We start from the raw sequence: 23400 nt of genomic DNA, 5'->3' as shown, positions 1-23400 counted from the left end.
CTCTCTCTCTCTCATACCCTCACCCTCTCTCTCTGTCTCTCTCTCTCTCTCATTTCCTTCCATTCTCTATCTCTCATACCCTCCCCCTCTCTCTCTTCTCTCATACCCTCCCCCTCTCTTTCTCTCATACCCCCCTCTCTATCTCTCTCCCTCCCCCTCCTCTTTCTCTCTTTCTCCTCCCCCTCTCTCTCTCATTCCCTTCCACTCTCTCTTTCTCTCTCTCTCATACCCTTCCCCTCTCTTTATTTCTCTCATATTCCTCTCTATATCTCATCCTCCCCTTACTCTATCTCTCTTTCTCCTCCCCCTCTCTCTCTCATTCCCTTCCACTCTCTCTTTCTCTCTCTCATACCCTTCCCCTCTCTTTATTTCTCTCATACCCCCCTCTCTATCTCTCCTCCTCCCCCTCCTCTCTTTCTCCTCTCCCCTCTCTCTCTAATTTCCTTCCACTCTCTCTTTCTCTCTCTCATATCCTTCCCCTCTCTTTATTTCTCTCATACTCCTCTCTATCTCTCTTCCTCCCCCTCCTCTTTTTCTCTCCTCCCCACCCTCTCTCTCTCAGGAATTTCTCAAATTCGGTAGTTTCCACTATTCGAAAAGAAATTCTTTTAAAATTTACCACATTTTAGAGAGTGCTTCTGGTATATCTAACTTACTAAAGGGAAATATCTATATTTGTTCTAACTTCCTCTTCCATGGAGTACGATGGAGGAGACGAAGGGAGGAGACCTCCACAGAATTCATAATTGGTGCAAGTGGATCGAACCTGTCGAGAGTTGTTTGGAGTGGGAAGGAAGGGTGTCTGCATGGGAGCTTGCCCGGGAGGCCGTGGGGACTGGCGCCGGAGTTCGAGTGAAGTAACGCGCCTCCTGGCGTACGACGCCTCCAACTGACAATGGTGATGATGATGATGATGATGATGATGATGATGATGATGATGATGACTCACTTGAGGTGCAAAGAGAATCAAATGTCTCTAAATATAACAGAAAAAGTTCACTTTACGGACAAAATTAAGAAATACAGGGAGAAATTTGCAGGAGTTGCGTGGCAGAGGCCGGCACAGTCGTACGAGACGACGACAAAGTGTAAAATAAAACATATAATGAAAACAACCACCCTACTGACGAAATAAAGCGGAACATGTCGGAGAAATGTGCAGGAGTTACGTGGCAGTCATGAGGTGAACTCGGGACTACGCGGGGTCTCGGTCGATAGGAATCCCGTTTTCTTCAGGGCCCCTGCTTCGGTGTTGTATATCACAACCACCCCGTCTGTCTGTACAGGATTCGAACTCTTCATAACTCACTCTCAACCAAGAAGCGAAGACCACCCAACCTCACCCATACCTGGGAGTGCAGCCCCGTAGGCCGACACTCGGTCCCCGAACCTAACTAAAGATTACACTTACGAGTCCCGCTGGTGTACGGTTGCTAAAGAAGGGGTCCCCGAAGCAAAAAACTAATTTACTAATTAATTAGTCAATTAATTAATTAAGTCTACACCCGTGGAGCAATCAGCGGTAAAATCATTTGCCCCTCGACCCTCGGGGGTCAATGCCCCCCCCACCGTCCCCCCCAAGCAAATGATCGGGCTTTAATAATCAGACTCCCTAACTAATTAGTCGTTCAATTTAATCACTTACCCAATAATCAGCCTGACCCAATCATGACCCACGTTTGACCCATTCATGACCCATTATGACTCATTCATGCCGAAAAACGCACCGGGTTGGTTGGTGACCTGACCGCTTAAGGTGGCGGCACACTAGGCATTTCTCGCTAGCATGCTACTCACTTTTGCTACTTCGTTTGAGCAGAAACGACTTCGGTTACAATCTTGTTTTTGAATTTTCCAAATGTCAAATCACTTTTGTCATAGAATTAGAGGCTGAATGACTTTCTAAAAGAAGTTAAACCTATACGAAAATTAGAATTATTACTGAATTATCCTCACGGAAGTCTTGAACACTGCAGGCGAAGTCGTCTTCCAGCTTTTCAAACTCACAATATGTGGCGAGAATCTTGAACGTGTGATGGGCCTTTATACGGTGAATCCGCGTATAGCGCCAAAGTATACACTGGAACCAAGCAACTGGAGCCAAAGGTCCTCTCAGTTGGCAATTTGTCCTCTTACCAAAATGTCTTCATTCTCGTGACCAGTTTGTCACGTGATCTCTAACTGTCGTTCGACGATTTATTCCGACTGAAAAAACACTCGTCTCAGTTTACGAATGACAGCACGTTTCATTTAGCTTGTAGACGAAAGCTCTCGTTATATTTTTGACCTGCCGATAGATGATTATATTTACTTGAAAAAAGGGGATGTAGAGGAGGGGGAGGAGGAGCAGGAGGAAGAGGAGGAGGAGGAGGAGGAAAAGGAGGACGAAAATTCTAACCCACTACACTCTTCGCCTGCTTCCTTCCTTAAGCGCGTCTTGATCTCAAAACATATCCAGACCTACTTTTTAACATGTTGCTTTTTATGCTTCTTCGTACCACCACTTCCTGGCACTGGATGTCTGAATAGTGCAATCTCACCACCACCACCAGTCCCACTACTTCTGAAGGGGGAAGACCCTGATGCATTTAAGTAGGATAAATAAGATCAAGAGAGGGGGGGGGGAATGGGAGTGTGGTGGGAGGGGGAGGGGGGACAAATAAACGCGTGGAATTAAGGTGGGGGGGATCCTGGAATTGGGTTGAGGAAGAGGAAGAAGAAGAAAAAAAGTAAAAATAAAATAAAATTGTGGGACATCAGAACCCAATTGACTTCCTCGTGATGGGAAGGACATCTTGGTCCTTCGCTAGGCTGAACGCCAATTACCAATCATACGTGTACGTGTGTGTGTGTGTGTGTGTGTGTGTGTGTGTGTGTGTGTGTGTGTGTGTGTGTGTGTGTGTGTGTGTAGACCATGAGTCCAAGAACCTCTCGTTTGCTGTTCAAGGTTTTACTCCGATTGAATAAAATCACCTGGCGGCAGGCAGAACAAATATGTCAGTAAGAGTAACAGGATTGAAGGGAGGGGGGTGGACACAGGTTTGAAGGGGTTATTGATCGACCGCGACCATTTTAAGAGTGAAGTTTTCCTCAGCTGCATGATGTCGTTTGCCGTTAGCCCGATATATATATATATATATATATATATATATATATATATATATATATATATATATATATATATATATATAATGTACAACACCGAATGGGTCCCAGTGAACAGATGTATATTTTCATCAACTACAATACACTTTAATTCTTAGCCATCAGCATCGAGAGACTCGCGGAGGCCATCATGCCGAAATTGGAACGTGGTGCGGTCATGGACTTTCAATTCCTGTATGTTAGCCTACGCGAGTCTCTCGATGTTGATGGCTTTGAATTAAAGTGTACTGTGGTTGATAAATATTATATATATATATATATATATATATATATATATATATATATATATATACACACACACATGTAGCGACGGGGTTATTCAGACTCCCTTTTTTTAGGTTCAAAAGTTTTCTGCTAAGTTCCTTTACCCTTTGGTCAGCGGGAACTGGGTCATACGTTCAAGTTGGTGAGGTAAGAGAAGTTTGCAAGAGTAGTGTGGAGGATTGGCAGCTGTTACTACTACTGCTGCTGATGATGATGATGATGACGATAATGACAATGACGACAGTGACGATAAGGACATTGACGATACTACTGATGGCAACACTTACGATGTTTATTACGACATCGCAAAGACTTCTTACGACTAACCCTTTTCTTCTTCTTCCTCCGGCAGGTTCTTCCTCAAGTTCTTCCTCAAGTGCAACCAGAACTGCCTCAAGAACGCGGGCAACCCACGAGACATGCGCAGATTCCAGGTAAGAATAGACTCCTTCCAGTTCTTGATTTTTTTTTTTTTTTTTTTTTTTTTTTTGGTTGGCCGCGCAGTAACACATTGGATACCGCGTCGAACTCATGATCAGGTGGTCGTGAGTTCGATTCCCGGGACCCGCTGCGGGTAATCTCACGTTGGGATACCCCTGGCCAGGCGGGGAGGCGACCCAACGTCGGCCTAAAAAAGTCCAGCGGCTTGCCGCAACTGACATGGTTTGGCTCTACCAGGGGTTTCTCACTTCCCACTGCATGGCGAGTTGTTAAGAATGTGGATGTGAGCGACACATTTCACAGCTGTGGTCTAGAACCTTACACACCGAGTACCTCTTTGATAACAGGCAAATAACTACTAGTTACAGCAAACTAACTAGTTAAGTAATCACCTAGGATGCAACCCCCCCCCCCCGCGGGAACCATAGGCACGTGAAAACCACTCCTACCGTCACACCATAATCTATTTCTATTTCCATTTCCATCTCGTGGGGGTGGGCGAATTTCACATCTAAGAGTGTCTATAACCTACCACACGAAACAGCTTCACTTTGGCCGAGGCCGACAACTTTGCCATGTGTGCTAGGATAGCCGTGGCGGTTATCGTTAACCGCTGGGGATTACCCACCCAAGGTCAACGTAGTTATTGCGTGAGCGCGAAGCTCAATGCTCAATGAGTGTTGGGGGGGGGGTAGTGAGGGAGAGAGGGGGGAAAGGGGAGGTGGAAATTAGAAAGGACTATGCTCTTGAACTACTGAAGGGCACTGATTTCATAATAATCAACCAGAGAAATGACGTAATAACCACTTTTGAGAAAGTGTGCGTGTGTGCGTGTGTGTGCGTGTGTGTGCGCGCGCGCGCGCGCATGCGATAGTGCGACCACTAGGGAAGAAAACCTTAACGAAGTAAAGCGCTTTTGTATATTTACATCTTCAGTGTTAAATTAAGTTTTTTTCTTTCCTCGTGGTCACCCTTGCATACTTGAACACAAGTTACCAGCGTTTCTTGTTAAGTTGCGCGCACGCACGTGTCTATGTATGCGTGTGTGTCTATGTGTGTGTGTGTGTGTGTGTGTGTGTGTGTGTGTGTGTGTGTGTGTGTGTGTGTGTGTGTGTTTGTGTGTGCGTAATTCACAAATATCAATCCTTGCATAAAATCACTGGGAACAAGAAACGTACTCGAAACGTTGTCGTCTATTAAGACATCTTCAGGGAATATATAAATCCGATATGAACGAGAGGCTAAGCGATACAGGAATACACACACACGCACACACACACACACGCACACGCACACACACAAACACTCCCTGAAGACGAAAACCACGTCCGACCATAGCGAGACCATCTTCAAGTACTACAAGATTGAATCACACATAAACGCGGAGCCACGCGATACGGGAAATCTGGCACCGTCCTAACGAGCGAGGCGGTGCCACACGCGCGGACAGGCACGCGGCCTGCTTGAGGGTATCCACTGTTCACAGGCACCCCCACCCCCACCCCCACCCCCCACCTCCTCACCATACCCTACATTGCTTGGACCCGGGTTGCACTCTGCGACAAACATGCGTTGTACTATTACAAACACACACACACACACTCACACACACACACACACACACACACACACACGCATACACACGTCTCTCATGAGTATATATACATAATTTTATATACAAAAATTCCTGGATAAATCAATCTTTTGTCAAGAAAATTACATTAATACACGGGTAACTAAAATTATATTTGCTTGGTTCCGATATATTGGGAGGTCTCATTCGAATGAGCACAGTCGCCTTGCACTGAGAATGTGTATATTCGCGAAACAGAGAGAGAGAGAGAGAGAGAGAGAGAGAGAGAGAGAGAGAGAGAGAGAGAGAGAGAGAGAGAGAGAGAGAGAGAGAGAGAGAGAGAGAGAGAGAACGTATTGCGTGATGGGTATACAAGGCGATGGGTGAGGAAGGGTTGATGAGTGTATATGGGCATGTTGACCAAACACACTCGGGCGAAAATCTCTTGTTTACGTTATGTGTGTGCGCGCACACACACACACACACACAATTAAGCAAATTGTCGAACAACTTTCTTCCCCAACTGTACATGCAGTAAGCACGGCTGTGCATGTAGGGGGGGGGGGGTTCACATGCAATCCCTAAGGAGCTGTCGCTATTGCTGCTCTCAAGAATCTTCACTACATCCGGGACAGTCCTACATATAAACATGCCGCAGCAATATATACATATATATATATCTTGATGGCGCAATCGGTCAACTCCCTAACAGTTGTGACGTGCTAGCGCAGGTTCGAGTCCTTGGCCGTACTACGTTTCAATTTCTGCATGTTGGCCTCCTCGAGTCTCTCGATGGTGATGGCTTAGAATTAGAGTGTATTGTGATTGATACACACACACACACACACACACACACACACACACACACACACACACACACACACACACACACAGTATATTGCTCCGATACACCAAAACTCCTGTGCTGTATTTGCGCGCACGCAAGTACACGCGCGTGCGCGTGTACTTGCGTGCGCGCCCGTCGGGTCAGTCTCGAGGTCAGGGAGCTCATTACTGGGGAAGGAGTTGGGCGGAAGCTTGGTATGAGCTTGTCCAGGTCTTGGGCGAGACAAGGACCCTTCAGACGGGCGCACAAGGGCGGTTTCTCCACCCCCACCCGCCCTCCCTCCCTCCCCCCCATCCCCCCGGCCTGGAGGTACGAACCCCCCACCCCCCTTGCCTGCGTCGCCTACACACCATGCTTGTACCACCGCGCGTGTCAGCCGACTTTTGTACCGCGGAATGCCAGCCACCCTCTTGCACCACGGAATGTCAGCCATCCTCTTGTACCAGCGTCAGTACCCTTTTGCACCAGAGACTGTCAGCTCATTCTTGCACCAGTGTCAGTACCCTCCTGCATCAGAAACTGTCAGCTCATCCTTGCACCAAAGAGACTGTCATTTCATTCTCACACCAGAGCCTGACTACCATATTTGTACCAAGGGCTGTCAGCTCATTCTTGCACCACAGAGACTGTCAGCTCATTCTTGCACCACAGAGACTGTCCCTTCATTCTTGCACCACGGGCTGACTCCCATATTTGCACCAAGGGGGTGTCAGCGCTCCCTTGCAATGACGACTGTCCGGGCACTCTTGAACCAGGTGGTGTCAGGCTACGTTTGCACCACCACGGGCGCCTCACAGTTGCACCATTTGGTAAATATAATAATTACTCCATGTGCTACGATGGCGTCCATTAGTCTTTATTCTGGTCAGCGCTGGACGATTTATTTCCAGATGTTTTTTGGGGGGTTGGGGGTAAGGGTGGGGGGGGTGAAGATCCACCCTTACCTCAGCCCTAAAGGGGATTAGGTTATCTTAACTCTGTCCTAAAGCGGGGTTTGGTTATCTCGTCTAACCCCGTAATAGCCACGGTGACGGGATCTCTTGCATATTTTGTTCTGGCTAAAGTCATTCGCTCCCTTCGCTAGGGAAGTGCCCCTCACAGATTTTGTTATGGTCAAAGTCAAATTATTTCATTCAGCTAAGGGCTTTCTATTCATTCGTCTAATTATCTATTTATTATCGTTATTATAATCATTAATATTACCTTTAACATCATTATCATTACCTTTTATTTTCTATTTTCCAATTTCTTTTTGTTTCATAGATACATGCATACACACACACAGTATATATATATATATATATATATATATATATATATATATATATATATATATATATATATATATATATGTACAACACTGAATGGGTCCCAGTGATTAGAGATACATTTTAACGACCACAATGCACTTTAATTCTAAGACATCAACATCGGGAGACCCAATGGGCCACATGCAGAAATTGAAATGTGGTACTGCTAAGGACTCGAACTATATATATATATATATATATATATATATATATATATATATATATATATATATATATATATATATATATATTACTTGTTGGCAACCCGCTAGACTCCCTTGCCCCGTGCACCCTTCACAAGAACGAGACTGATTTGTGGTGCTGCCGTTGCAATGCCTTATCGCTGCTTGGGGAGGGGGGGGGCATTTGACCCCCCCCCTCTTCTTGCTCACGCTGCTGCTGCCATCTGCTGATTCTAATGATTTTATTCATCTCGATGGCAGCTGACCTCAGTGTGTGTGTGTGTGTGTGTGTGTGTGTGTGTGTGTGTGTGTGTGTGTGTGTCCCTTCCGTACTAGGTGGCACTTTCCTTTCTGTAACCAAAATGCCGTCAGGCGATTTTATTCATCACCGTGGCTTCCTTCTACCATAGTAGCAAAGGAGCAGATGAGAATGTCAGTGCTAAAAATAATAAAATAATAGTAACAATAATAACAATAAATAAATAAATTATGATAATATAAATAATATTTCTAATACTCGCCTTCCTATCGGGCTAGAGCGCCGGTACTTGCGGCGGAGGTCGAGGTGACGGCAGTTCGAAGCTTGTCGCCAGCGAGTTGGACCAAGGGCATGGTTCATTCACTTGCACACTACAAAGTCCTCTGTAAGGAGCACCGTCCTAGCCTACTGATAGGGGTTCGCGACGTTAAACCGAATTATAATAATAACAATAATAATAATTGAAATAATTATAATAATAGTAACAATGATAATGATAATAATAACAATAAAAACAAATAAAAACATTGTTACATGTCTTTACACTGTGTGTGTGTGTGTGTGTGTGTGTGTGTGTGTGTGTGTGTGTGTGTGTGTGTGTGTGTGTGTGTGTGTGTGTGTGTGTGTGTGTGTGTGTGTGTGTGTGCTCGAACCTTTTACGACCACAAGGCGGCAATGTATTCAGCCGAGTGAACGCCCGGGGTATTGCCCTCGTGCCCCCGTTAATAATACATTCATCTGACGTTTAGACATAATCAAATGTATAAACCATGCCACGTGGCTGTACAAGGAAGGACTTTCCAAATCGTAATGGACGTCTGCATTGCTTGCAGACGAGCTGCCTCTCTTCCTTTCTCGCCTATCTTCCTATCTACATGTGTGTCAGTGTGTATGCCTCCCTCGCTCTCTTTCTCTCTCTCTCCCTCGCTCTCTTTCTCTCTCTCTCTCTGTCTATCTTCTCTGTCTACATATATAACTCTACCGGTCCTTTCTGCCTGCTTGCCTCTCTCTTCTGTCTTCCTCTTTGCCTGCTTGCCTGCCTGCTTGCCTACATGTCCCTCTGCTTGCTTGCTTGCTTGCCTGCCTGCCTGCTTGGCATCCCATCAGCCTGGCCCGTCTCGCACTAATCGCACCCGGATCCCCTCTCCCAACCGCAAACCCAAATGCCAATACCCTCTACGGCACCGCAGCACGCGCACACACACACACAGAAGAGAGAGACAGAGATAGAGAGGATAGAGAGGGGAAGAGAGGAGAGGAGAGGAGAGAGAAAGAGAGAGAGAATGAGGGAGGAGACAGAGAGGGAGGAGACAGGGAGAAAGAGAGAGAAAGGGAGAGAGAAAGAGAGGGAGAGAGAAGGGGAGAGAGAGAGAGAGAGAGAGAGAAAGAGAGAGAGAGAGAAAGGGAGAGAGAGAGAGAGAGAGAGAGAGAGAGAGAGAGAGAGAGAGAGAGAGAGAGAGAGGAGAGGAGAGGAGAGAGGGAGAGAGAGAAAGAGAGGGAGAGAGAGAGAGAGAGAGAGAGAGAGAGAGAGAGAGAGAGAGAGAGAGAGAGAGAGAGAGAGAGAGACTCGCAAAACACAGCAATCGCATTAGAGGATGCGCGCCCAACGCGGATCCACGGTATCATCTTACATGACACCACTGATAACAGTAATTGACTATAATATCAACTGTATAGGTGAAAATGACTTCACTCAAATATCACTAACGCTACGAAATATTGTACAAACATTACCAGAATCAGAAATAGTAGTAGTTACAGTAGTAGTAGTCATGACAGTGGTAGTGATAGAATTACTGCGACTGGTAATATCCTTAAAAGAAAGGTGGTGATGATAGTAGTGATAGTAAAGGTGGTGGTGGTAGTGGTGGTGGTAGTGGTGGTGGTAGTGGTGGTGATGGTGGTGGTAATGGTGTCGAGGACGTAGAAAACTGCCTTTAATAGATACTACAGAATCATAATTCAGTAGGAACACTGGTAAAAAAAGACATCTCTTATCACAATAAGATTACTAACGTTATTTTGTCATCTATCATTATTACTATTGCAAGTTTCTCTTTTTCTCTCTTTCTCTCACACACACACATAAACACATCATTCTGAGCCATTAAGTCCACTGCTGAGCAAAGGCCTCTTCCAGTTCTGTCCGTGACTCGCACTACTGTATCAATCTCTGCCACGATACTCCTGCAAACTTCTAACTCCTCCCTTTATCTCACGTCTGTAAACCATGTCACCTTATATATATATATATATATATATATATATATATATATATATATATATATTATATATATATATATATATATATGGGACTCCATATATAAGCCCGTATCTTTATCGACGAAATTCCAGATTATAGCTGGGAGTATTCATTGATTATATTATCAACGTAGTTCTTGAGATGCATGTGAAACGGGCTTTTCATATTCCTATATTCAACGAAACAAATACACATGCATAAATACACACAAGTACACATACACACTTATGTACAGACGTGGACGGTATTTATATCTAATATTCTGTTTCTGTGTGCATCTTCCCCGTGTATGCTAATGAACCCGCCTGTGCATGTGCGCGTGAGCATTTGCTCGTTTCGTGCACGACCTCCCCCCTCCCCCCCTCCCCCTCATGTAAGCCCCTCTTCATGGTGGTGGGGCCGGACCGCGCCTGCAGTCCTCTCCTGACATTCCTTGTCGTGGGTGATCAGGAAGCTTCACGAGCGTCTGGCGTTGCTGGTGATAACGATATCGCCATTGATAAAAGACGCCCCACTGGTCGCGCCTAACGAGACGACGACGGCGACGACGACGACTCGCTACGTCACGAAGACCGTTGGCGACCCGTGGGGTGGCCGCGGGGACGGGAGGTCAAGCGAGGTGGCGGCGGCGCTCCGTGAGAGGTCTTGGCGCCGTGCATGGAGGTTGGCTGAGGCGGGGTCAGGGTAACCAGGGTGTGGTGTGTGTGTGGTGTGTGTATGTGTGTGTGTGTGTGTGTGTGTGTGTGTGTGTGTGTGTGTGTGTGTGTGTGTGTGTGTGTGTGTGTGTGTGTGTGTCTGTGAATACAAGCTCCAATGCAAGCGGATGTACTAAACGACCCACAAAGTTCACGAATTGAAGAAAAACCTCGAGGTTCTGCTCCGTGGGGAGCGGCAGTGGAAGTGTCGGGATTGAGGCGTTGAGGTTGCTGAGACGGTGTCAGAGGCTGGCACTGGTGTACATTTTTGGAGGTGAAGGTCGTTTAGTGTTGAGGTGGTGCATACAGAAAGGGTGGTGTGAGTTTCCAGGGTTGAGGGAATGGTGTACAGTAGGTTGAGGGTGTGAGGAGGTTGAGGGTGTGTGGAGGTTGACGAAGAAGCACGGGTTGTGGGGTTTATACAGGCTGGAGAGCTGCGTTTTTTTTTTTTTTTTTTTTTTTTTTTTTTTTTTTTTAATCTTCTTTCACAGGACCCACTCACCCTTCCATCCCCAAAAGACTTTCTTTCGGGGCGACGCACTTTATATATTCAATTCTGGCTAATATCAAACTATTTTATTCGTCCTGGGTGGGTGTTGGGAGGGAGGGAGGGATATCAGCGCTAACAACAATTAAGACAAACCAAGGCAGGCTCCTCCTCTTGTTGCTGAGGCAGAGAGAGAGAGAGAGAGAGAGAGAGAGAGAGAGAGAGAGAGAGAGAGAGAGAGAGAGAGAGAGAGAGAGAGAGAGAGCGAGCCTCCTGTCTTCCCTCTTTTCACTTGTTATAGTCGCTTGCTACCAATCAGCCCTCTCCGTGTACCGGACCAGTACCAGTAAAACCGAAGATCCGGTATAATCGAAGACACGAAACCCTCGGCTGCCGTCCTGTCTTTTTCTTTTCATTTAATACAGCAACAATAAGTGACTGAATAAATAAACAAATAATAGAATAATAATAACAACACTACTAATATTACTCTTTCTACTAATAATAACAAGAATAATAAAATAAAATATTAAAATAATAATAATAATAATAATAATAATAATAATAATAATCATCTTCAAGGTGGGCTTCTTCCCTTCCGTACCTTCATACACTCGTTTTATTCTGGCTAACGTCTGACGTTTTCATTCAGCTGTGCGGAGGGGGGGACGGGAGGGGGAGGTTCGTCTCCGAAAAGGAAGTGGGTCACGTTTAGACTGAAATCCGGCGTTCCAAAGTCCACAACTAAACGCAAAACTCTCCCAACATCTTCCACGAGTCGCCCAACTGCGCCGACCTCTGCCACTCCCCTCCTGCAATCTTCTCTACCTCGTCTCTCCACCTTTTGAACTAGTTTAATAACAAGTTTAATAACATGTTAACCCAGACAACTTTAACCCCCTCAGCTTGAACCTCTCATATGGATTAAGTAAAATTGTAAAACGTTCACCAGAACAAAATATGTGAAGTGCGTCTGCAATGCGAAGGCGGGCCGGGGGGGGGGGGGGTTACATCAGGGTCAAGTGTGAGATTCACCTAATACTTGAATACGTCCCCCTTCGAGTACTCCTTCCCCTCGACCACTGCCCTCTTTATTGCCGGAGAGAGAAAGAGAGAAAAGGAAGGGGAATCAAGAACTTCTCAAAACCATATCAATGCCCCACCCCCCAAAAAAAAAGTAAATAAAATAAAATAAAAACAGTTTGGTCACATTGTAATTTGTGACTCCAAAGTGTAGCGAGAAAGCCTCCTCCTCTGCCTCTTGTAAGAGGACCCAAGAAGACAAAGACCCGAGGTCCTCCTTAGGACTTCTCGGCGGAGAAAGAGGAGGAGGAGGAGGAGGAGGAGGAGGAGGAGGAGGAGGAGGAGGAGGAGGAGGAGAGGAAGCTCACAGGCGCGGTGTGTACCAGAGCTCCTCGTCTGGTTCAACACAATGGACACACAAACACATACATTAACAAACACGCGGGACGAGGCGGAGGAACCCCGGCCACAAAGAGAGTCCAGGAAGTATAAAGACCTTACTGAGTCCCCCCGGATCCGGGGGCAAACCCCCAGAGGGCCGGAACCACGAGACCGCGGTCCAGGACTTGGGGCCAAGAAGAACACCCGGACACCGCTCGAATTAGGGGCTATGAATATCCCGGATGACGTCAAGGGGACGTTCCTGGGGCTTTATTTTTAACCTCAGGAGGAGGAGGAGGAGGAGGAGGAGGAGGAGGAGGAGGAGCCTGATGCAGGAGGAGTTCGGAAAAGAAGAAGTAAGTTGAGGTCTGCCAGGATCAATGCCGTCTTGTCAACATATGCAGCACCCGATGAGGTGCCGCCTTGTGATGATGACGGCATCAGGATCCTTCGAGGAAGCGCTCCTGCGAACGGTCGCCATCTGCGGCCGTGTCACGTGCACCACCCTCACATGCGCGTCACGCTTGAACAGCAGCAAATAAATAAATAAATTAATTAAAATAAATGAAATCAAATAAAAGGCGAAGACCTTTCGTTTGACGACGAAAATCACTGGGCACCAACGGTGACACACATTAATGATTCTATTATGGTTAACACCAGACCTTCATTCAGCTGATGAGATATAAGAACATAAGAACGGAAGAGACTGTAAGAGACCATAAGGCTTACACTAGGCAGTTCCATGTCCCTTACCACCTGTCGTCCCTATCCATAAAGTTATCTCATTTTCTCTTAAATCAACCAATAGTTTCAGCGCTCACTAACTAGATGGTCACTAAGCCTATTCCATTCGTTAACCACTCTGTGGATAAACCATCATAGTTGAAGACTAATTTGGCTGCCGCCAGACGATTTTATTCACCTAAAGGGGAGTAGGGGCACGTCACCGGTGCTGAGGGAGGTGAGGCCACGACGCGAGGACGCGCAAAGGTAACCCTGGAGGATTTTCTGTCCTTTTCGAAATTGAAAGAAAATGTGTGGAGGAGGAGGAGGAGGAGGGGCAGGACAAGGAGGACGAAGACACGATCTGAGTTTCTTTACCTGCGGAAGGCGACCGAGAAGACACCCGCCTCGGCTCTTGTTCAACACGCTGTACACGCAAAGAAAAAAGAGAGAGACTGAGAGAGAGAGAGAGAGAGAGAGAGAGAGAGAGAGAGAGAGAGAGAGAGAGAGAGAGAGAGAGAGAGAGAGAGAGAGAGAGAGAGAGAGAGAGAAATATACAAAGGAAGGGTGGGGAGAGAGAGAGAGAGAGAGAGAGAGAGAGAGAGAGAGAGAGAGAGAGAGAGAGAGAGAGGGAGACTTATGCTCTCGTTGGCTGAGGAAATGGAGCAAGTGGAGGAAGTTCGACCAGGACATGATATCAATTTGGACCAAGCCCTGTCCCCCTCCCACCCCCCTGCCCACTCCCAGCCACGACAAGACGTCTGAAATGGCTTCAGTCGCCGTGGCCAATAACCCTTTCAGGCAGCGGTTTTCAGCTTCATCTGAAGCCTCCGGAACCATCACACACACACACACACACACACACACACACACACACGCACGCACCCCTTTGCCGCTTCCAGAAAATTCTACGACGACGACGACGACTTCCGCCGCCTCCATACCTCCTCTTCCCCCCCCCTTCCCCCACATCTCGACCGCGAGTCAGAGTAGAAATCCCAAACGGTTTTTAAAATTCCAGCAAGCGTTACGGCTGTCCCGCTTCTCCGCCGCTGCCGCCGTCGCCTTTACCTCTCGATGCAGCTACTGGGCGGAGGACAGCAGCTGGATGGCAGCTCGCTCTTGTCAAGGGGCCACTGATATACATACATACATATATATATATATATATATATATATATATATATATATATATATGTGTGTGTGTGTGTGTGTGTGTGTGTGTGTGTGTGTGTGTGTGTGTGTGTGTGTGTGTGTGTGTGTACAACACTGAATGGGTCACAGTGATTAGAGATACATTTTTATCAACCACAATGCACTTTAATTCTAAGCCATCTAGACGCATGCAGAAATTGAAATGTAGTACGCCCGAGGACTCGAACTCATGCGGCGAGAACATATATATATATATATATATATATATATATATATATATATATATATATATATATATATATATATATATATATATATGTATACAAATTTTGCGCCAAGAAGTGAAATTCTTAACATCCCGTCTTTTTGTTTTCTTTTTCTACGAGTAAGTTCAAATTATACTTTTCTTTTATCATTACTTGTTTCAAACACCAAAATACCCTCAGGGTGGTTGTTTCCGGATCATAATACGTTCAACGTTACGAATGGAAGAAGTAGAAGACAAAGAAGACAGAATAAGAAGAAAATAAAAAAACAAGAAGAATTGAAGAGGAAGAAAAAAGAGAAATAAGAAGAGGAAGAGCAAGAAAGAGAAGAAAAAGAAGAAGAGGAAGAAGGGGAGGAGGAAGAAGAAGAAGAAGAAGGCCAAGAGGAAAAAGAAGGAGAGAAAAATAAATAAACAAATGAAAAATAAAAAATAAAAATCTCCATTCCAGGTTTTCAAAGTTGGAGTATAGTTGAGGGCTTCTGAAACCGTGGGTACTTCATAGAACCCGACTCGCATTTCCCTTCTTCCGTATCCGAGACTCCCGCTGATGCGCTTACAGCCAAAACAAGGCTACGGAGGAACTCGCTCCAGTTCGGTAATGTATTCGCGATCTGTCATCTCCCGAAGAAGGCTTCTGCCGAAGAACCTCAACGCAAGTGACGGACGCGATCCGCACCGCTGCCTTCTGAAGCGGTTCTCGAGGTTTGCCTTTCCCTCTCTCTCTCTCTCTCCCTCTCTCTCTCTTAACTCCTTCGCTACCGCGAGCATTGCCATGGAGATGAAGTATTCCGTCGCCGTCCATGATAAAAGGAAGAGTTCCAACGTGTAGGAAAGAGTTGGGGGGGGGGGTTAATTTATCCTTTCAATCCAAGATGGCACCAAACTTTGTCATCCGGCTCGAGAGAGAGAGAGAGAGAGAGAGAGAGAGAAGAACGTAGTGAAAGATACGCCATCGGCGTCATGAAGACGTCGTCAATTTTGTCCACAAAAGACTCTGGTGCCGCCAGGCTTGGCGACGCTCTTCGTCCTCCTTCGTTCCAAGTGGCGCCAGACGATTCTATTCAGACCAAGGGGTGGCACTCGAGGTGGCCCCGCTGTGTCCTGAGGTAGTACCGGAGAGACTACTGTATTCATCCTACCCGTGGCACTCAACCCGGGGTGCTGCGGTCCATCATCGTGGCGCACCGTGGTGTGCGAAAGGACGGACGACCGTAACAAAGTCTTCGGAGTTCCAAGAAATCTTACAATCTAGAATCCTGTACTGGTTTGAGCTAGAATCTCTGTCCTTTTTCCTATAGGGATGGAGGAGGAGGAAGAGGAAGGAGGAGGAGGAGGAGGAAGAGAAGGAGGGTAGGGGAGGAAAAGGCAAGACCGACCGCAATTGAATATTTCACAGCACACTGTCGGAAGGTTCTCGACGCCTTTCTTGACCCTCTGGGCAACTGCCCAATCCGCCTCCTCCTCCTCCTCCTCCTCCTGCTGCCGCTACATCACGTCCTTATCCACTCCGAGGGCACACACACACACAAACACACACACACACACACACAAACACACACACACACACACACACAAATTATATATAATCTGATACGCCCCAGACTGGAATATGCTGCAGTGGTGCCTTAACATAAAATGTGTAATAAAAATATATATACAAAAGGCGGTAACCAGAATGATCCCAACCCTGGCAGATGAAATACACGACAAGGGACTGGAAATACTGGTATTCGCCGCATTGGAGAGAGAGAGAAAATACAGCGAAAATCTGTTTGTATGGAATGTAAAGAAAATCATCGAGAGGACACAGCAAAGGATGATGAAGGGCATGGGGGGGGGGAGGAGGACCTCGAGGCCCAAGCGACGAAGGACGTCTCCATGAATCCTTTCGTTTACAAAGACACACTTTACAGACTTCCTTCTGGCTACCACCAGGTGATTAAACCATGGCAGGACCTTGTGCTGAGGAAGTAAGAAAGTGCACCGGAATTAGGTTTGGCCGGTGTCACACTGTCCGACGCCGCCGCCGCCGCCGCCGCCGCCGCCGCCGCGGCTTCTTCTTGACGCCAGCGAAGTTTCTCCCTCGTGACGGGTTATTAGACTCCAAAGGTTATGAGAGTATGTTAACCAGGGGGAGATGGTGGCCGTTATATCAAGTTCTGGCGCCAAGTGATTTTATTAAGCTAATTACACTTGCCCATCATCTGGCTGCATCCGGGTCTGCCCCATAGTGTGACGCAAGAGTTAAGATTTAACCTTAATTATATCTAAATCCGCCCACTAACTATTACAAAGGTTATCCTGTCCATATGAATGCGGTTCGAAGGCAAAGAATTTATTTATTCGTTTATCTACTAAGATTCGTAACACTGGAATGTATCTAAGTAACGAAAAGGAGAGTAGAAACCCCGCCTCTTTCATTGGACACGAAAGTGTATTTCAAAATTGAGCGCAAAGTTGTCCTCTAAGGCACACTGAAGTTAGTTGACAAGAAGGTGAAACTACCGACGTAGCTTGATCGCATTTCACTAAAATAATGATTAAATCAATTTCAGTAAAACTAACGTAACACAGATCAATCGTAATCGTTCCATACAAAAGTATCACAGAACTATTATGGGGTTATATACCAAACTAAAATATACAACCAATGGGAAAATATGATTTTACCAAGTTCCCTATGGACCAGAAGGTCTCTTATCGTCACGAGGTGCCAGTGAAAATACATATAAAACAAAACATCAAATGAAATACATTGTGGACTATCTACCGATACAGCAAAGAGAAAGGGGCATCAAAAATATTCCTTTCGATCGTTGATATAAACGGTTATGTTAATAGAAATTACACCAACAGTAATTCTAACAAATCAATAACTAATAATGATGATGGTTATGATGACAACAATCGTGATGACAAAAATGAATACAACAATCACTCTGTAATACTACTCATAGACTGTTCCAAATCTTCTCCCCCAAGTATGACAGATATACAAGTAACCATTAGCTTCCTACGATGGTATAGAGTACTTCCAACAATCTGTAGTTGGTCAGAGAGATTAAAAATTATAACACTAATAACTCACTAGTAGCAGCAATATCACACAAATAACCAAACCCAGCCGTCGCGAGGTTGGATCGCAGGTCCCACCGAGCGTGTGGCTAAATGGTTACGAGTGGGATTCATTTTCACTGGGATGCGATCGAAGCTCGCGACGGCCAGGTTTGATTATTTATAACACTCTGTTTAGAGCCCAATTACATATACACGCTCTCCAACCCCTACACATACACACACATACAACCATTAAACCAAACTGGTAAACACTTTTTTTCTCTCTCTCAAAAGAATGGAGATACAATGTTGGAATCAGTGTATATGTACAAGCACTGGTCAGGACAGCATTCGAACATCTTCCCTGTGGTCTCCATAACTCAAGAGGAGGAAACTACCTTTACATTAACTACAGGAGCCGTGTACAAGCTAACACGGCATTCTTGTGCATCCTTCATGAGTTAAAAATGTTCTTTTACAAGAAACATGGAGAAGAAGAATGGTACGGTGACTAAATGCAGAGTCGAGAGATTTGTTCTGTGGCGTTGCCCGGGGAAGAGGGGCGGTCCATAGTCTCTTATGCGTTGCTATTGACACATAACCGTGTTAGGCGACCGCTTCCCGCGGTTAAACGAACAGACCTTATACCGCGCCCGTTCGAGGGAATGAGGCTGCGGTAGTGGAGCTGTGGTGGCTGTGGAGGCGGCGGCGGGTGACCATCCGGGTGTTCATTTTTCAGGGAGCGACACGGCAGCGTTCCAGTCGAGGAGGCAAAACATAGCGCGTCCATTAATAAGCAACATGTTGACCCGCTCTGGACTGATGCGCGCGGTGAACTCCCGCTAACACGCACTCACTCAAATCACTTACTCGCTCGCTCGCTCACTCATTTACTATCTCTCTCCCTTTCCCTTTGTGTGTGCGCGTGTGTGTATTTACCTAATTGTAGTATACAGGAAAGGATCAACGTTCCAGTTTTCCAACATAACTAGACTAATTCAAGTACGGTTCCAACTTAACCTGTATCTTTGATTTCCAATTATCGTATTTAGAATTGAGCTCGCGTATTGTTTGAGTTTGGGCTATATCACCTTCTAAGCTATTCCACATATTTATATATCTATATGGGAAACTGTATTTCTTCACATCACCATAAACCACAAGCATAATCAAAATGGCACTGAATGTATGCATCCACCAGCAGTTTTCTTTTTTTGTATTTCTGTACATTTTTTTTTATTTGTTTGAGGAAATGGTGTGTGTGTGTGTGTGTGTGTGTGTGTGTGTGATTCACCATGGTCTTGGATCACGTGTTGGACTCGTGATCGACAGCCATTTCCCTCCTGGAGGAGAGCTCATATATGACGGATCTATGGGTAGTGCTGTGACCTTACACACACACACACACACAACTCCCCACCCACGAGAGCTGGAGTAACGACTCGCAGCGCAGCGATAGTGATATTATTTCAGCCCTGGGCGCGCGTGTGTGTGTGTTTACGAGTTACTGGCATTTCCTCCTTCCGGAGGACAGACAGCCTTCACTACTCCAGCGAGAAAAGGAATCCATCTGCCCGAATCGGCGGTCTCTGGTTAAGCAAGCAACACGATTAATTTTGGGTTGAAGTATGGCATCAAATTCTGTACCGTAAATGTCCGCAATTTGTGACGGATACCAATCACTGATGTAATATTACATCATTCTATATGTCCGAATCAATTATACCCGGTATATATATATATGCACACACACGTTTATGGCAAAGTCTTTCTCGTAAGCAATTTTTATTGAATGCTAAAGCACAAGTGACGTCAATGATTTTAAGAACATTTCTCTAACTCTTCTCCAACTCTGTATTTTCTTTATTTCCTCATAGTTCACACTCTGGAGAAAATGGTGAGAGGCTTCAGAATGTTGATCTATTTCTATCGACAGCTGTTTCAGCCATTACATATAGTCATCTTCAGGGTAATATATTACATAAAATCATACAAGGTCATAAGGCCTTATCTAACTACAAACACACACATCTATATATGTATATATACGTATATATATATGTAGGTATATATATATATATATATATATCCTCATATACACAAACAAATAGATATACACGAAGACTTATACACACATGGCTTTGTTCACTGTCCAGATGTATCTGCTTATGTACAGCATCTTTGACTTCGGAGCGGGGGATGGTGGTGGATGGGGGTGGGGGAGGGTGCTAGCGGCACAAGTTAAGAACGTGACAGACCTCTTGTGACCCCCCTCCCCCCCCCATCCCGGACAGTAGTTCCGGTGTGAGTGTCGTTCACAGACTCGTTTCATGGAGCGTTTCCCCCCAGGGGGGAGGAGGAGGGGGGTGGGTGGCGGAACAAGCCCTTTGTACCACAAACAACAGATCTCCTTGCAACCCTTCTTCTTCTTTCCCCCCTCCTCCTCTTCCTCCTCCTCCTCCGTTGCCAACGTTATTCGTACCCACCTCCTCCCCTCACCCACCCATCTCCTCTTAATCACGGCCATCTCCCCTCATAACCTTAGTCGCATATTTCGAGACGAGTCGGAACGGCGACCCGGTCGTCACTAGGTCGGCTGAGGTCACCCACAAAGTCGCCGCGAGGAAAGGTCACCACTCCCAAGTCGCGGACGCTAACGAAGCGAGTCACGACGGTGCAAATTGAAAACGAGGCGATATCAATTGAACAAGAGACGGCGGCGGCGGCGGCGACGGCCGGGAGGGAGCCAGCCAGCGAGTGACCTTTGGTGGTGCCTGGCGAGGGTGCCAAGGGTAGGCCAGAAGCGAAGCCAGTGCCAAGGGCTGATCTGAAGCGGGGCAGTGCCAAGTCCCTAAGGCGGAGGTCGTCATGGACATGGAAGTGCTGACCCAACAGGTGGACCATACGGTAAGAAGTGTTGGCGTCTTCGATCATTTATTTATCCATTTATTCATTTATAAATCTACTTATCATAGAAGGGTGAAGTACTACTCTAATCTCTTTCAATATGGCGACATTCTTAAAATATTTTTTCGTACCTATGAATTGGAGACCTTATGACACTGAGAAGGGGGTCGGCCTCTAGACATGAAATACTTCTCAGTTGATCGAGACCCCTTCCAAACAATGTCCGACCCTTTTCGGCTCCACAGAATCGTTTGTCCTTAGCCAGAAAAAAAAATATATAAAGTACGTCACCGCGTTGAGGAGCTGACAAAAACAATATGGCGGCCTCACTGTAATGATAACTGCAGTAGGTTCAATCATAATTAATCAATCATACAATCTACATAAGAGCCCATCAACACCCCCAAAGGGATGAACTAGTTTACACACACACACACACATTATATATAATATATATATATATATATATATATATATATATACATATATACACACACACACATATGTATGTATATACACATATGCATCTTTGGTTCGGTCTGGGGATCAAGTGCCGGCACATGAGGTTGCATCTTGGGAAAAAAAAAAAAAAAACCGTGGTGCTAAAAGGGACACGAGGACTCCGATTACCGTGACGAAGGACGAGAATGTTGAAGGGGAGGTGACAAGGGACGAGGCGTGAAGTGGGACTCGAACGAGTGACAAGGGACGACCGACCACAGGACTTTCAGCCCACGTTGACCATTGCCCAACACACACACATACATACACATATACATACACACACACACACATACACATACAGCACACATGTACGCACATACACACATATATAAACACACAAAAACAATCACACATACACACACATATACATGTGTGTCTGCATCCGCGTACATACAAACCTGTACTACACAGACATAAATGCGACTGGGCACATGTGTGCGAGTATGTTCATGTGTATTAATTTACATGCACACACACACACACACACACACTATATATATATATATATATATTATATATATATATATATATATATATATTATATATTACACGTAGTAAAGGAACCTTCCCCCCGAGAGAGAGAGAGAGAGAGAGAGAGAGAAACACACACACACACACACACACACACACACACACACACACACACACACACACACACACACACACACACACACACGAGAGGTCCGCCGCCGCCGCCGCCCTATGTTGTGGTTGCGGGCGTGTTGCGGGCGTGTGGTGGTGGTGGTGGTGGCGGCGCCCGGGCCCCTCTGCTGGTGACGGTAGCCAGGCCCTTGTGATGATGCCGAGTTATCTGACCAACATCACAGCACCAGCCTCGGCTCGAGTTTCACTAATGCCACGACGGAGGGCGACCTTAGGTCGTATGCCACGGGGTTCGCACCACCGGGTGCTCCTCCTATGGAGGGGGAAGGAGCGGGAGGGGGGAGGGGGAGACACCACGGGGGGTGAATAAAATCGCATGCCGGCAGCCAAAATAAAAACAATCGACGCCTGTAAAGAAGGATGCCGGCCTCTTACGCCACTTGTATGAGCAGTGTCTAATTCGGCTGCCGACAGGCGATTTTTTCAGCAAAAGTGCAGATCTTCTATAACCAGGCCCTGCGATCAACTGGCATAAGCCAGAATCAAATCAGTCAAGTGCGAAAAAGTGATTTAGTCTAGTTTGGCTGTACATGCCAGTGTCCGCTCGCTATCTAACGGTGGTATTCTTAAAAAATATATATTTCCCTTCCAAGGATTTATATAAGATTTATATAAGGATTTTTTTTTTTTAAGAATACCAACGTAAGATTCTTACGGTGGTATTCTTAAGAAAAAAATATTTCCCTTCCAAGGATTTATATATAAGATTTATATAAGGAAAGATTTATACAAGGAATTTTTTTTTCTTTTTAAGAATACCACCGTAAGAGACTTGCATTCCACAGCGCCGATTCTCACGACATTCCCTCGCCTACAAATAAGAGTCAATTTTACATTCCACTGCAGCCGCATTCCAGAACTCCTAGAGAGCCTTTGAACTTAAAAAATAAGGGAATAAGAAGAAAAATATATATACAGAACACAGACCTGCCCTCAATGAGGACAACGCTACAGTACAACATTTAGGTACTCTGGTATCTCGACTTCAAAGGGGGGTGGGGGTGGGCGCTTGTACGCACACACGTTAGGCACGCACACACACATACATACATACATACACACACACACACACACACACAGAGTCTTATAGTGGATAGCGCGTTAACCTCTTACGCAGGAAATCCGAGTTCGACACTCTCTCACGGCTTGAAAGCCTCACTAATTCGTTACTGTTATTCTTGAGCAACAGTATGTGCGTGCGTGCGTGCGTGCGCGTGTAGTCAAAAATGT

At 45.9% G+C, this 23400-nt stretch overlaps 1 protein-coding gene across 8 annotated transcripts in view; it reads left to right on the top strand.

Annotated features, from left to right (window-relative positions):
- kn (EBF transcription factor knot) overlaps positions 1 to 23400 on the top strand; it is a 413486-nt gene that overhangs the window by 334337 nt on the left and 55749 nt on the right. For all 8 annotated transcript variants that reach the window (XM_076201327.1, XM_076201328.1, XM_076201331.1 and 5 more), the window contains exon 7: positions 3782 to 3863. In XM_076201327.1, coding sequence (XP_076057442.1) covers positions 3782 to 3863 — 82 coding nt within the window. The remainder of the gene's footprint in view (positions 1 to 3781; positions 3864 to 23400) is intronic.

The sequence above is a fragment of the Oratosquilla oratoria genome, chromosome 18 (genome assembly GCF_046742065.1).
Source record: "Oratosquilla oratoria isolate Oo_2021 chromosome 18, ASM4674206v1, whole genome shotgun sequence".
Lineage (NCBI taxonomy): Eukaryota > Metazoa > Arthropoda > Malacostraca > Stomatopoda > Squillidae > Oratosquilla > Oratosquilla oratoria.
The sequence above is the reverse complement of the archived record's forward strand: the minus strand, read 5'-3'. Positions and strand labels throughout refer to the sequence as shown.